This window comes from Oncorhynchus gorbuscha, linkage group LG14 (assembly GCF_021184085.1).
Source record: "Oncorhynchus gorbuscha isolate QuinsamMale2020 ecotype Even-year linkage group LG14, OgorEven_v1.0, whole genome shotgun sequence".
Taxonomy (NCBI): domain Eukaryota; kingdom Metazoa; phylum Chordata; class Actinopteri; order Salmoniformes; family Salmonidae; genus Oncorhynchus; species Oncorhynchus gorbuscha.
This window is the reverse complement of record NC_060186.1, coordinates 19,474,578-19,487,077: the sequence shown is the minus strand read 5'-3', so window position 1 is coordinate 19,487,077 and position 12,500 is coordinate 19,474,578. Positions and strand designations below refer to the sequence as shown.

Here is a 12,500-nt window from a genome sequence, read left to right as displayed (position 1 = left end):
CCACTAATCAGTCCTTAATAGTAGAGTGGCCAGACGGAAGTCACTCCTTAGTAAAAGGCATGTCAGCCTGCTTGAAGTTAGCCAAAAGGCACCTAGAGGACTAGACTCTTAGACCATGAAAACAAGATTCTCTGGTCTGATGAAACCAAGATTGAACTCTTTGGCCTGAATGCCAAGTGTCATGTCTGGAGTAAATCAGGCACCGCTCATCACCTGGCCAATACCATCCCTAAGGTGAAGCATGGTGGTGGCAGCATCATCTCTGGGGATGTTATGCAGCGGCAGAGACTGGGAGACTAGTCAGGTTTGAGGGAAAGAGAAACAGGGTGAAGTACAGAGAGATCCTTGATGAAAACGTGCTCCAGGGAGCTCAGGACCTCAGGCTGGGGTGAAGGTTCACCTTCCAACAGGACAACGACCCTAAGCACACAGACAAGACAACTCAGGAGTGGCTTCCGGACAAGTCTCTGAATGTCCTTGAGTGGCCCAGCCAGAGCCTGGACTTAAACCAAATCGAACATCTGTGGAGAGACCTGAAAATAGCTTTACAGCGACGCTCCCCATCCAACCTGACAGAGCTTTAGAGGATCCGCAGAGAAGAATGGGAGACTCCCCAAATACAGGTGTGCCAAGCTTGTTGCGTCATATCCAAGATGACTCAAGTCTGTAATCGCTGGCAATGGTGCTTCAACAAAGTACTGAGTCAAGGGTCTGAATAATCGACTCCTGTGGCGAGCCGAACACAGTGCACGCTGATGCGGTCACCAGGTGTACGGTGTTTCCTCCAACACATTGGTGCGGCTGGCTTCTGGGTTAAGTGGGCATTGTGTCAAGAAGCAGTACGGCTTGGTTGGGTCGTTTTTCGGAGGACGGGGGAGGACCTTCGACCTCTCCCGAGTCCGTACTGGAATAGCAGTGATGAGACAGGACTGTAACTACCAATTGGATACCACGAAAAAAGGGGTAAAAGTAACCAAACAAACAAAAATGATATGCTATAATTAGTGTAGGCTATGTTTTCCCATTGTGTATGCCTGTAGGGTATATTATTGTGAAGCATTTATTAGCATCAGAGAGGCAGGGATGGTTAAGCGGGGGTTTGAATAGGAGGAGGAGGAGGAGGGAAAGGAGGAGGAGGAGAGATGGAGGAGTGAAAAGGATAGCAGGGGAAATGGAGTGATGGAAGAGGAGAGTGTGTTTTTCAGACGAATAGAGTAGCTGTGTGACAGACGGGACTTATCACAGATGAGATTAGACAAGCCTCTTACAGAACGATACACACATAACAACCTGCATTAATAACACAATAACAGCAGACACACACACACACGCACAGCGCAAAGCTATTATAAACACACGACACGGCTGTTAGAACTCACACACAACCATACACAGACACACAGCTATTATAATACACACACACATTATAAGACACACACCCTTCCTCCTCTCGCAGCAGTTGGGCATTTCTAACTTGTATTCTTTCTAATCTCAGTGTTTTTCAGCAAATCGCAGGATTTAATAGCAGATTAGTGGATTTAAGTCCCAGATGTTTTTTGTTCTGACAAATGGATTAGGTTGTAAAAGTTTCAGAGGGAAGATGTTGAGGCAAGCCGTTTCATTTTGATCACAATGAGTGTCTGTCTGCTGCCACGGCACACAGTCTGTTTCCATCTGCTCCTGTTAGAATGTTTACCAGGTCAGAAGAAGATTTGTGTTGTTAGCTATTGAAGTCAAACACAGAGAGACAGGGAGTTTTGACTTTCAGTGGTTTTATTATTCTTTGTGTGTGTGTGTGTGTGTGTGTGTGTGTGTGTGTGTGTGTGTGTGTGTGTGTGTGTGTGTGTGTGTGTGTGTGTGTGTGTGTGTGTGTGTGTGTGTGTGTGTGTGTGTGTGTGTGTGTGTGTGTGTGTGTGTGTGTGTGTGTGTGTGTGTGTGTGTGTTGGGGCGGGGGGTATGTGTGCGTGCTCCTCTCTGTCCAGTCTCCTCACAGCATCTGTCCTCTATCAGTCTATCGCCCACAACCCAACCTCTCCTCAATGACTGTCTCAGAGAGTCTGATCTGAGAACTGTCAGTGTCTGTGACCTCTACTGCTGAGACCCACTCTGTGTAACTCTCTAATTTCAACAGTGTGTGTGTGGCCACACTGAATCGTTAGTGCCAGGGCAGAGTGAGGCTGCATGGTAGGGTAGGGTTTGGGCTCTGGCTGTGTCTCACTGTTGGCCCCAGCCCTCCTATCTGGGTCATGCCTAGGTTGGCAATCAGACACTCAAGGACACACACACAGTGCACACACACACTCACACACACACATAAAAAGAGAGAAGAATGCAGACACAGTCCATCTCTGCTCATACACACACACACACGTTCACATCCATTATTTCTATCCACACAAACACACACACACACACACACACACACACACACACACACACACACACACACACACACACACACACACACACACACACACACACACACACACACACACACACACACACACACACACACACACACACACACACACACACACACACACACACACACACACACACACACACACACACACACACATTGAATCCAGATTAAAACCCACTACCATCCAGCAAGCCAGCCAACACAGCCCACCCCAGCGGCCTCTCTCTCTCTCCAGCCCTCTGCATCCAATTTTTGCCGTTATGACTTCTGTAAGAGTTCACTCCTCTGTCATTACAAATCTGAGAGCGTAATCTGGCCTGCGATGGCATTAGCAGGAGGGATTAGTGACAGATAAAGGGCCATAAGCTTGGAGCAGCTCTTTGTTAGAGCTAACCCAGAGATGGAGAGAGAGCGATAGCACGGCCTCCCTCATCCCTCCCTCCGACCTCCCGCCTCTCACAGTCACACAGCAGATGCTGCTGCCGCTCTGTCCGCTAAGCTGCTGCAATAACACAAATAACAACGCTGAAAAGAAGCAGAGAATCATATTGAATCATCTTTGATATGTGTTGGGCAGATGTTTCCGGAGGGGGAAATTAGCAGGCTTTTTGGGTTTAATAGGAGTAATCTTCCGGGATGCTGCCTGCCTGCCTGCGCTTTTCTACTCTTCAAAGAATCCCATAAGCTTTTGGATGAAAAAGACTAAATGGATAGTGAGGGAACGTGTGTGTTTGCGAGTGTGGACAGGCAGGCGGAAAGGAGGTGTGTGTTTGTGTGTGTGCGAGCGAGCGAGCGAGTGAGCGGGCATGCATGTGTGAGTTTGTGCAACAAAAAGCCTGTATCCCCTTTCAGGAGGACTGCTGGAGCTTTGAAATAAATCTGAATGATGTGTAGATTTGAGAATTGAGGGATTGTGGCTTTTAGATGGTCTGTTAGGATGCCGATGCCCACTGTGTTTACCGTTCTGCGTGTTTCTGTCTGCCGCTGGGTGGGAGTGACGTTCACCACGGGAAATAACATCCCATGGCAGGTTTTTGACAGGGGTGTCTGTATGTGTATGGGTGCGTGTGATCTATAGGTCTCTGTCTCTCAGTGGAGGCTAAGAGACAGGAGGCCTAGACACAGGTACACACTGAGGCACACACACAGCCTGTCCGGGTGGGTGTGCGACTCCATGTGTGTGTGGTCATGTATTCGCCTCACAGGGGTTAAGGACAGTGTTTATTCTGGATGGCCTTAGAGACTATTTACATCCAAATAGTTTTATCTCTGAAAGAGCTGGAGCAATCTGCAATCTGACAAACAGAGACATAGTTTCCATTTACAGTTGAACAATCAACAATCACTTAGTCTTTTTCTAGTCAATTGTATTTTGATTCTATTTTTTTAAATATATTATTTAATTCAAACTAAAATACACAGAAAAAAAAAAAATATATATATATATAAACTAATTCCTGATATTTCCCCTCATTGAGTTTTTAATAGGACCATGCTCTTCTGTGTGTCTCTCCTGGCCTGCTGTCATCCCTGTCCTGTCATCCAGTCTCTAATATATATACTCTACTCTATGTCTGTCTCTCTTCCTCATCAGACCTGCTGTCATCCCTGTCCTCGGGGGGCTATCTGAACGACCACGAGGCTGTGACCAAGGCCTTCGCTGAGGCCAGACAGATGAAGGAGCAGCTGAAGAGAGAACAGCAGGTGTTGGACGCCAAGGTGGCCGCCGTCAACAACCTCAGCCTGAACAACGGACGCTCCGATAAGGTCAGATATGTTAGTACATCCCTTTAAACACAACCCCGTGCCTTCTGTCCTCATACTACTAACAGGAGATAACTCTGTACCATGACATTAGATTTAAGAATTAGGAGCAATTTCCCCTCTAGAAAAGTAGCTAGATTATGATTTTAAAAAATATATATATAATAAAACAAAATAAATGAAACAACTGAACCAACACGTGCACGCTCTCTAGATACAGTGTTTCTAAATGATAATTTCTTTTCAGGAAGAAAACAAATCCACAAAGTACTGCAATGCACAATATAGAATATTATCCTACAATGTAATGTAATAGGATGTAATATAATGTCATAATCTGTTTAAATCACCTTTATAAAATATATTACAACACAATATATTGTAATATGATTTACCACAATACATTAAGACCAAATGTAATTCAGCATTATGTCTGTATATGTCGAAACTGTCATAATTGTCAATAAGCTGTGTAATGAAAGCAGTAAAGATACATTACTCAGCTAGAGAAACCCTTGGCTGGGGTAATGTGTGTGTGTGTGTGTGTGTGTGTGTGTGTGTGTGTGTGTGTGTGTGTGTGTGTGTGTGTGTGTGTGTGTCTGTCTGTCTGTCTGTCTGTCTGTCTGTCTGTCTGTCTGTCTGTCTGTCTGTCTGTCTGTCTGTCTGTCTGTCTGTGTCTGTCTGTCTGTCTGTCTGTACAGCATGTCTGTCTGTACAGCATGTCTGTCTGTCTGCATGTACAGTCTGTCTGTCTGTCTGTCTGTCTGTCTGTCTGTCTGTCTGTCTGTCTGTCTGTCTGTCTGTCTGTCTGTCTGTCTGTCTGTCTGTCTGTCTGTCTGTCTGTCTGTCTGTCTGTGTGTGTGTGTGTGTGTGTGTGTGTGTGTGTGTGTGTGTGTGTGTGTGTGTGTGTGTGTGTGTGTGTGTGTGTGTGTGTGTGTGTGTGTGTGTGTGTCTGTGAGGCATGCTGGGGGCAGGGTGGGTGTTGGGGAGGCTGGAGGTGGTGGGGGAGGTAAGGGGGGTGCAGGAGGAGGGCACGGCGAGCCTGCTAGCGAAGCGTCGGGGAGACGCTAATAGGAAGTGACGGCGCCCGCTCCTCGGCAGCGTGGCTAAATTGTGGTTATTCGTTAAATACACTGGGAGTTAGCTGGTGCACACACATGCAGGCGCATACACACACACACACACACACACACACACACACACACACACACACACACACACACACACACACACACACACACACACACACACACACACACACACACACACACACACACACACACACACACACACACACACACACAAGCACGACAGCATGCTGGATCTTAAAGAGCATCTGCACTGCGGATATTCAACAGTTCTCTCCTCTCTCTTTCTCTCGCTCTACACACACATTTACAGAGTCATACCTAAAATGGACAATGTGGTCTTTAAAGCAAGTGATTTATTCAGAGTTGACTTCCAATGTGAACCCCATAGCTCCATAGGGACCTGAAACGTCCACTACTCTCTGCCCAGCTCAACCCCTAATCCTCTGGGGTTATAATTGTCCTGATTGCTGGGTGGATGGATGAAGGTGGATGATTACTGGGTGGATGGATGAAGCTGGATGAGCAACATTAGAAGAAGAATCCTCCACTCCTCTCAGTCTCAGTCATAGTTGAACCGTTTCAAATAGAGCAAACCATGACCAGTTGATTTCTAACACATGGATAGACCAGGATGATTAATATGCTGTAACTCTTGGCTGAAGGTTACCTCTGTGGCACATGATGCCTGGGTGTCACTTTTATAAGTTTCTTGTACAGTACAGTCTCTCTGTTCATCTGATTGGATGACACGGATCACAATAAATAGTTTTGCTTTCCGTTTGTTTAGCAACTTATTCTCAACTCTGACTTAGAGCGAGGCTTTGGGTCTAACACAGTCATGCTGTCTTTCTCTAGAAATAAGGTTTTTATTACCCAAAGACCCTCAGTCAGTAGGACCTTAATTATTGATATCAATAAACCCTTCTTCAACCCTTTAAATGGTTTGGGATTGATTGGCGTTGAGGTTGCAGTGAACTTTCCATACATACAGTGACACAGACACCGATCAATACTAGACGTTGTTTTACTATCTGGGACAGGGTTTTTTTCTGGTGTCACTTGTTTCGAACACACAAATAGTTTCACGCAGACAAATCCCTTCCTCTCACTAGTTCTCTCTCTTTCTTACTTTTGTCCACGCTCTCTCTCCCCTCTCTCTGTCTCCACTCTCTCCCCCCCCTCTCTCTTTGTCTCAACTCCCCCCTCTCTCTTTGTCTCCACTCTCTCCCCCTCTCTCTTTGTCTCCACTCTCTCTCTCCCCCTCTCTCTGTCTCCACTCTCTCTCTCCCCCTCTCTCTCTTCCACTCCCTCTCCCCCTCTCTCCCTCTGTCTCCACTCTCTCTCTGTCTCCACTCTCACTCTGTCTCCACTCTCTCTCTGTCTCCACTCTCTCTCTGTCTCCCCCTCTCTCTGTCTCCACTCTCTCTCTGTCTCCACTCTGTCTCCCCCTCTCTTTGTCTCCCCCTCTCTCTGTCTCCACTCTCTCTCTCTATCTCCACTCTCTTTCCACCCTCTCTCTCTCTCTCTCTCTCCACTCTCTCCCCCCTCACTCTGTCTCCACTCTCTCTCCCCCTCTCTCTGTCTCCACTCTCTCTCCCCCTCTCTCTGTCTCCACTCTCTCTCCCCCTCTCTCTGTCTCCACTCTCTCTCCCCCTCTCTCTGTCTCCACTCTCTCTCCCCCTCTCTCTGTCTCCACTCTCTCTCCCCCTCTCTCTGTCTCCACTCTCTCTCTCCCCCTCTCTCTCTGTCTCCACTCTCTCTCTCCCCCTCTCTCTCTGTCTCCACTCTCTCTCCCCCTCTCTCTCTGTCTCCACTCTCTCTCTGTCTCCACTCTCTCCCCCTCCCTCTCTCTGTCTCCACTCTCTCTCTGTCTCCACTCTCTCTCTCTGTCTCCACTCTCTCTCTGTCTCTCTCTGTCTCCCCCTCTCTCTGTCTCCACTCTCTCTCTGTCTCCACTCTGTCTCCCCCTCTCTCTGTCTCTCCCCTCTCTCTGTCTCCCCCTCTCTCTGTCTCCACTCTCTCTCCACCCTCTCTCTCTCTCTGTCTCCACTCGTTCCCCCCTCTCTCTCTGTCTCCACTCTCTTTCCACCCCTCTCTCTCTGTCTCCTCTCTTCCCCCTCTCTCTCTGTCTCCACTCTCTCTCCCCCTCTCTCTGTCTCCACTCTCTCTCCTCCCTCTCTCTCTGTCTCCACTCTCTCTCCCCCTCTCTCTGTCTCCACTCTCTCTCCTCCTCTCTCTCTCTCTGTCTCCACTCTCTCTCCCCCTCTCTCTGTCTCCACTCTCTCTCCTCCTCTCTGTCTCTCTCTCTGTCTCCACTCGTCTCCCCCTCCCCCTCTCTCTCTATCTCCACTCTCTTTCCCCTCTCTCTCTGTCTCCGCTCGTTCCCTCGATCTCTCTCTCTGTCTCCACTCTCTCTCCCCCTCTCTCTGTCTCCACTCTCTCTCCTCCTCTCTGTCTCTCTCTGTCTCCACTCTCTCTCTATCTCCCCCTCTCTCTCTGTCTCCACTCTCTCTCTCCCCCTCTCTCTCTGTCTCCACTCTCTCTCCTCCCTCTCTCTCTGTCTCCACTCTCTCTCTATCTCCACTCTCTCTCCACTCTCTCTCCCCCTCTCTCTCTGTCTCCACTCTCTCTCTCCGCTCGTTCTCTCTCTTTAGCAATGATATTTATTCAAATCTGATGAATTATCTCAGCTGAACAATTAAATTGTAGTGCTGTTAAACAGAGACATGCATTTGATTAGGCTAGTGCCAGTCTGGCTGGGTCATCTCCTAATGGTTAGGCCAGGGCTGGAGTGTTGTTTTTAAAAATGCACTGCTTTTGGGATGGATTCTAATCGCATAATTAAGCTGTAAATGCAGGCTCTGGGGTTGGGGAAGAGTGTGTGTGTGTGTGTGTGTGTGGGGGGGGGGGGGTGGGGTGTGTGTGTGTGTGTGTGTGTGTGTGTGTGTGTGTGTGTGTGTGTGTGTGTGTGTGTGTGTGTGTGTGTGTGTGTGTGTGTGTGTGTGTGTGTGTGTGTGTGTGTGTGTGTGTGTGTGTGTGTGTGTGTGTGTGTGTGTGTGTGTGTGTGTGTGTGTGTGTGTGTTTCAGCTGGTTGCATTACCCATGTAAATGGTAAGTCAATCAGCCTTTTATTGTCTGTAATAAATACGCAGGGGGTCGTGCAGTGTGGCCCTTCACGGTGTGTGTGTGTGCGTGCGTGCGTGTGTGTGTGTGTAGCGCCTCTCTCTAATGGATCGACCCCAAGGGCCTCAGAGAGAGGGGGAGATAGACACCCAGCATAACCATGCAGGTGGCTGCTGAGATATATCACACACACATACACAGTCATACTCATACACACACATCCAATCATAGAAGATGGACACAAACAAAATCTCAATGTCATTCCTATAATGACGTCAGCTGTTACCTGTTTCAGTGTCAGTCTTGCCCTCTGCCCCTCTTGTCTCCACCCTGCCACATAGACAGGCTGGTTAAAGACCAGAGCACAATGCTTTAGTGCCAACTAACTATGCCCTCTGTCCCCACTAAGCCTAACAACACAGGTACACACACCCTCTGGCACACATCCAACATACAGTATCTACATGTGTTAATCTATAGCTTTATAGCCTGGTTATTGACTGATATCTTAACCTAACATGTTGATTGACTGACGCCTGTGTCTCTCTCCCCCTGAGAACCAGGCAGTCTAATGTGTCCAAAGATTGATTGATTGGTGTCCATGTTGACTGACTGTTTGACTGACTGTTTGTCTCTCTCCAGGAGAAGGCAGCTCTGGAGAGTCTGAGCCACCAGCTGAAGCAGCAGACAGAGGACAGAGAGAAGTTCAACCACGCCATGATGGACTTCACCATGAGTGGAGACTCAGATGGTGTGTGTGTGTGTGTGTGTGTGTGTGTGTGTGTGTGTGTGTGTGTGTGTGTGTGTGTGTGTGTGTGTGTGTGTGTGTGTGTGTGTGTGTGTGTGTGTGTGTGTGTGTGTGTGTGTGTGTGTGTGTGTGTGTGTGTGTGTGTGTGTGTGTGTGTGTGTGTGTGTGTGTGTGTTTAAGAATCTATGCATATATGAATACGTGTGTTGGATTGTGTTAATGTATGTGTATATATCCACTCTCTCCCCCTCCCTCCCACAGGCAGCCCCAGTGTTTCTGATTCCAGGATGTTCCGTGAGGCCCGGGGCCGAGGCAACAGCGAACCACACATTAAACGACCCATGAATGCTTTCATGGTCTGGGCAAAGGATGAGAGGAGGAAGATTCTCCAGGCTTTCCCCGACATGCACAACTCCAACATCAGCAAAATCCTCGGTAAGACTAAGACCCCCTCCAGACGGGAAGAGGAGGGAGAGAGGGGTGTGAGAGGGGAGAGAAGGAGTGTGCCTGCCTTTCAAGGAAGAATAGAGAGAGAGTGGAAGATGGGAGAGAGAGAGTGAGAGAGGCATGAGAATGCATGTTAACCTGATTGAGCTGATCCCCTGTGTTGTGGCCAGGCTGCTCTCTCTCTCTCTCTCTCTCTCTCTCTCTCTCTCTCTCTCTCTCTCTCTCTCTCTCTCTCTCTCTCTCTCTCTCTCTCTCTCTCTCTCTCTCTCTCTCTCTCTCTCTCTCTCTCTCTCTCTCTCTCTCTCTCTCTCTCTCTCTCTCTCTCTCTCTCTCTCTCTCTCTTCTCTCTCTCTCTCTCTCTCTCTCTCTCTCTCTCTCTCTCTCTCTCTCTCTCCCTTCAACTCCTCTCTCTCTCTCTCTCTCTCTCTCTCTCTCTCTCTCTCTCTCTCCCTGTGTTCTCAAGTGCAGAAGAATACATGATCTGTCTGCACTCTTCCCCTTCAACTCCTCTCTATGGAAATTACTTCTCAACGTGCTTAGTTATGTACATGTGTGTATGATTTCTTATGTGTGTGTGTTTGTGTGTATTTCTCTCTTCTTCCCTAGCCACACCACATCAGTACTCAGTCATTGTCACTGTGCTCTGTGTGGCCCCTATTGCACACCGTACCTCTGTCTCTCTTTGTGACGGCAGCAGTCTGATTGACAGCATCTTTTGTCCCGTCCTTATCTCTGGTTGCCTGAACATCTGTAGTGTAGTTAGCTAGCAGCGCTACTGAGACAGAGGGCTGGGAACCTAGCGGGGTCCCCAGAGACCCACGGCGTCTAAGCCTGGGAGAGAGACGCGACACAGTCCACACACACACACACGACACACACACACTATTCCACGATCCTCACAAGAAGCGGTATTGTGGAACTAGCGCTTAATGACTAGCTCTGGAGAGAGAACGGAGAGCTTCAACAATGATGATATAATTCATTATGCATTAAACAAGCACTCCAGTCTGTGACATTTTAAAGAGCTCTTAAACGTTTTATAACACTGGGAAATCTGGTTTTAATAAGGGCCCGCTCTCGAATGTTAACAGAAGGAGTTTTCTATTCCAGCAGGGAAGGGAAGGGAAAGGAAAGGAGTGTGCTAGCTAACCAAGCCAGCACAGACAGCTTTTACCCATTAACATACAGCAGTAGCAGAGTGTAAATTCAGCCCAGATACACACACACCACACCACACACACTGGGGCCAGAGCACGATAGGCACACAGGCACGCTTATACACTGCAGCCAGATATACTGTAAAGAGCCAGATTGGAGAAGATGTGTTTTAGTGGTTGAGAAATGGGTAGGCCTTCTGCAAAGAGGCTGTGGAACATATAGTGCACATTGTATTTAAATACAATCGCGTGCATGCTTGCCGTGTGCATGCTTGCCGTGTGCTTGCTTGCGTGCCTGCTCGCAGGCTTGTGTGTGTTGGTATGTGTGTGTCTGCTAGCTTGTGTTACGAAAGTGAACAGGAAGGGTGAGGTACTCATTTTGAACTCTAATGGTGAGATGAGCACAGTGAACGAGGACAACACTTAACCTGCTTTCAACTCTCTTTCCCTTCCCCCCCCCCTTCCCCCCTCTCTCTCTCACACTCTCTTTCTCTCCCTCTCTCTCTCTCTCTCTCTCTCTCTCTCCCTCTCTCTCTCTCTCTCTCTCTCTCTCCCTCCCTCTCTCTCCCTCTCTCTCTCTCTCTCTCTCTCTCTCTCTCTCTCTCTCTCTCTCTCTCTCTCCCCTCTCCCTCTCTCTCTCTCTCTCTCTCTCTCTCTCTCTCTCTCTCTCTCTCTCTCTCTCTCTCTCTCTCTCTCTCTCTCTCCCTCTCTCCCCCCACCCTCCCTCTCTCTCTCTCTCTCTCTCTCTCTCTCTCTCTCTCTCTCTCTCTCTCTCTCTCTCTCTCTCTCTCTCTCTCTCTCTCTCTCTCTCTCTCTCTCTCTCTCTCTCTCTCTCTCCTCTCTCTCTCTCTCTCTCTCTCTCTCTCTCTCCCCCCCTCCCTCTCTCTCTCTCTCTCTCTCTCTCTCTCTCTCTCTCTCTCTCTCTCTCTCTCTCTCTCTCTCTCTCTCTCCCTCTCTCTCTCTCTCTCTCTCTCTCTCTCTCTCTCTCTCTCTCTCTCTCTCTCTCTCTCTCTCAATTCAATTCAATTCAATTCAATTCAAGGGCTTCATTCTCATGGGAAACATATGTTCAATTCAATTCAATTCAAGACAACATACAAAGTGAATCATTGGCATGAAAAACAACAAAAATATGTAAACATTACACCAAAGCAAAAACAGTAGACAACATACAAAGTGACAAAGTTAACAATGTACAAATGGTTAAAAGACACAAGATAAAATAAATAAGCATAAATATGGGTTGTATTTACAATGGTGTTTGTTCTTCACTGGTTGCCCTTTTCTCGTGGCAACAGGTCACAAATCTTGCTGCTGTGATGTCACACTGTGGAATTTCACCCAGTAGATATGGGAGTTTTTCAAAATTGGATTTGTTTTCAAATTCTTTGTGGATCTGTGTAATCTGAGGGAAATATGTCTCTCTAATATGGTCATACATTGGGCAGGAGGTTAGGAAGTGCAGCTCAGTTTCCACCTCATTTTGTGGGCAGTGAGCACATAGTCAAAGCTTTCCTTAATTTTGGGTCAGTCACAGTGGGCAGGTATTCTGCCGCTGTGTACTCTCTGTGTAGGGCCAAATAGCATTCTAGTTTGCTCTGTTTCTTTGTTAATTCTTTCCAATGTGTTAAGTAATTATCTTTTTGTTTTCTCATGATTTGGTTGGGTCTAATTGTGCTGTTGTCCTGGGGCTCTGTAGGGTGTGTTTGTGTTTGTGAACAGAGCCCCAGGACCAGCTTGCTTAGGGG

General features: G+C 47.8%; 1 protein-coding gene across 1 annotated transcript in view; it reads left to right on the top strand.

Moving 5' to 3' along the window:
- LOC123994605 (transcription factor SOX-5-like) overlaps positions 1-12,500 on the top strand; it is a 152,352-nt gene that overhangs the window by 135,667 nt on the left and 4,185 nt on the right. The window contains 3 exon segments of the mRNA XM_046297403.1: positions 4,017-4,189; positions 9,043-9,151; positions 9,410-9,583. Coding sequence (XP_046153359.1) covers positions 4,017-4,189; positions 9,043-9,151; positions 9,410-9,583 — 456 coding nt within the window.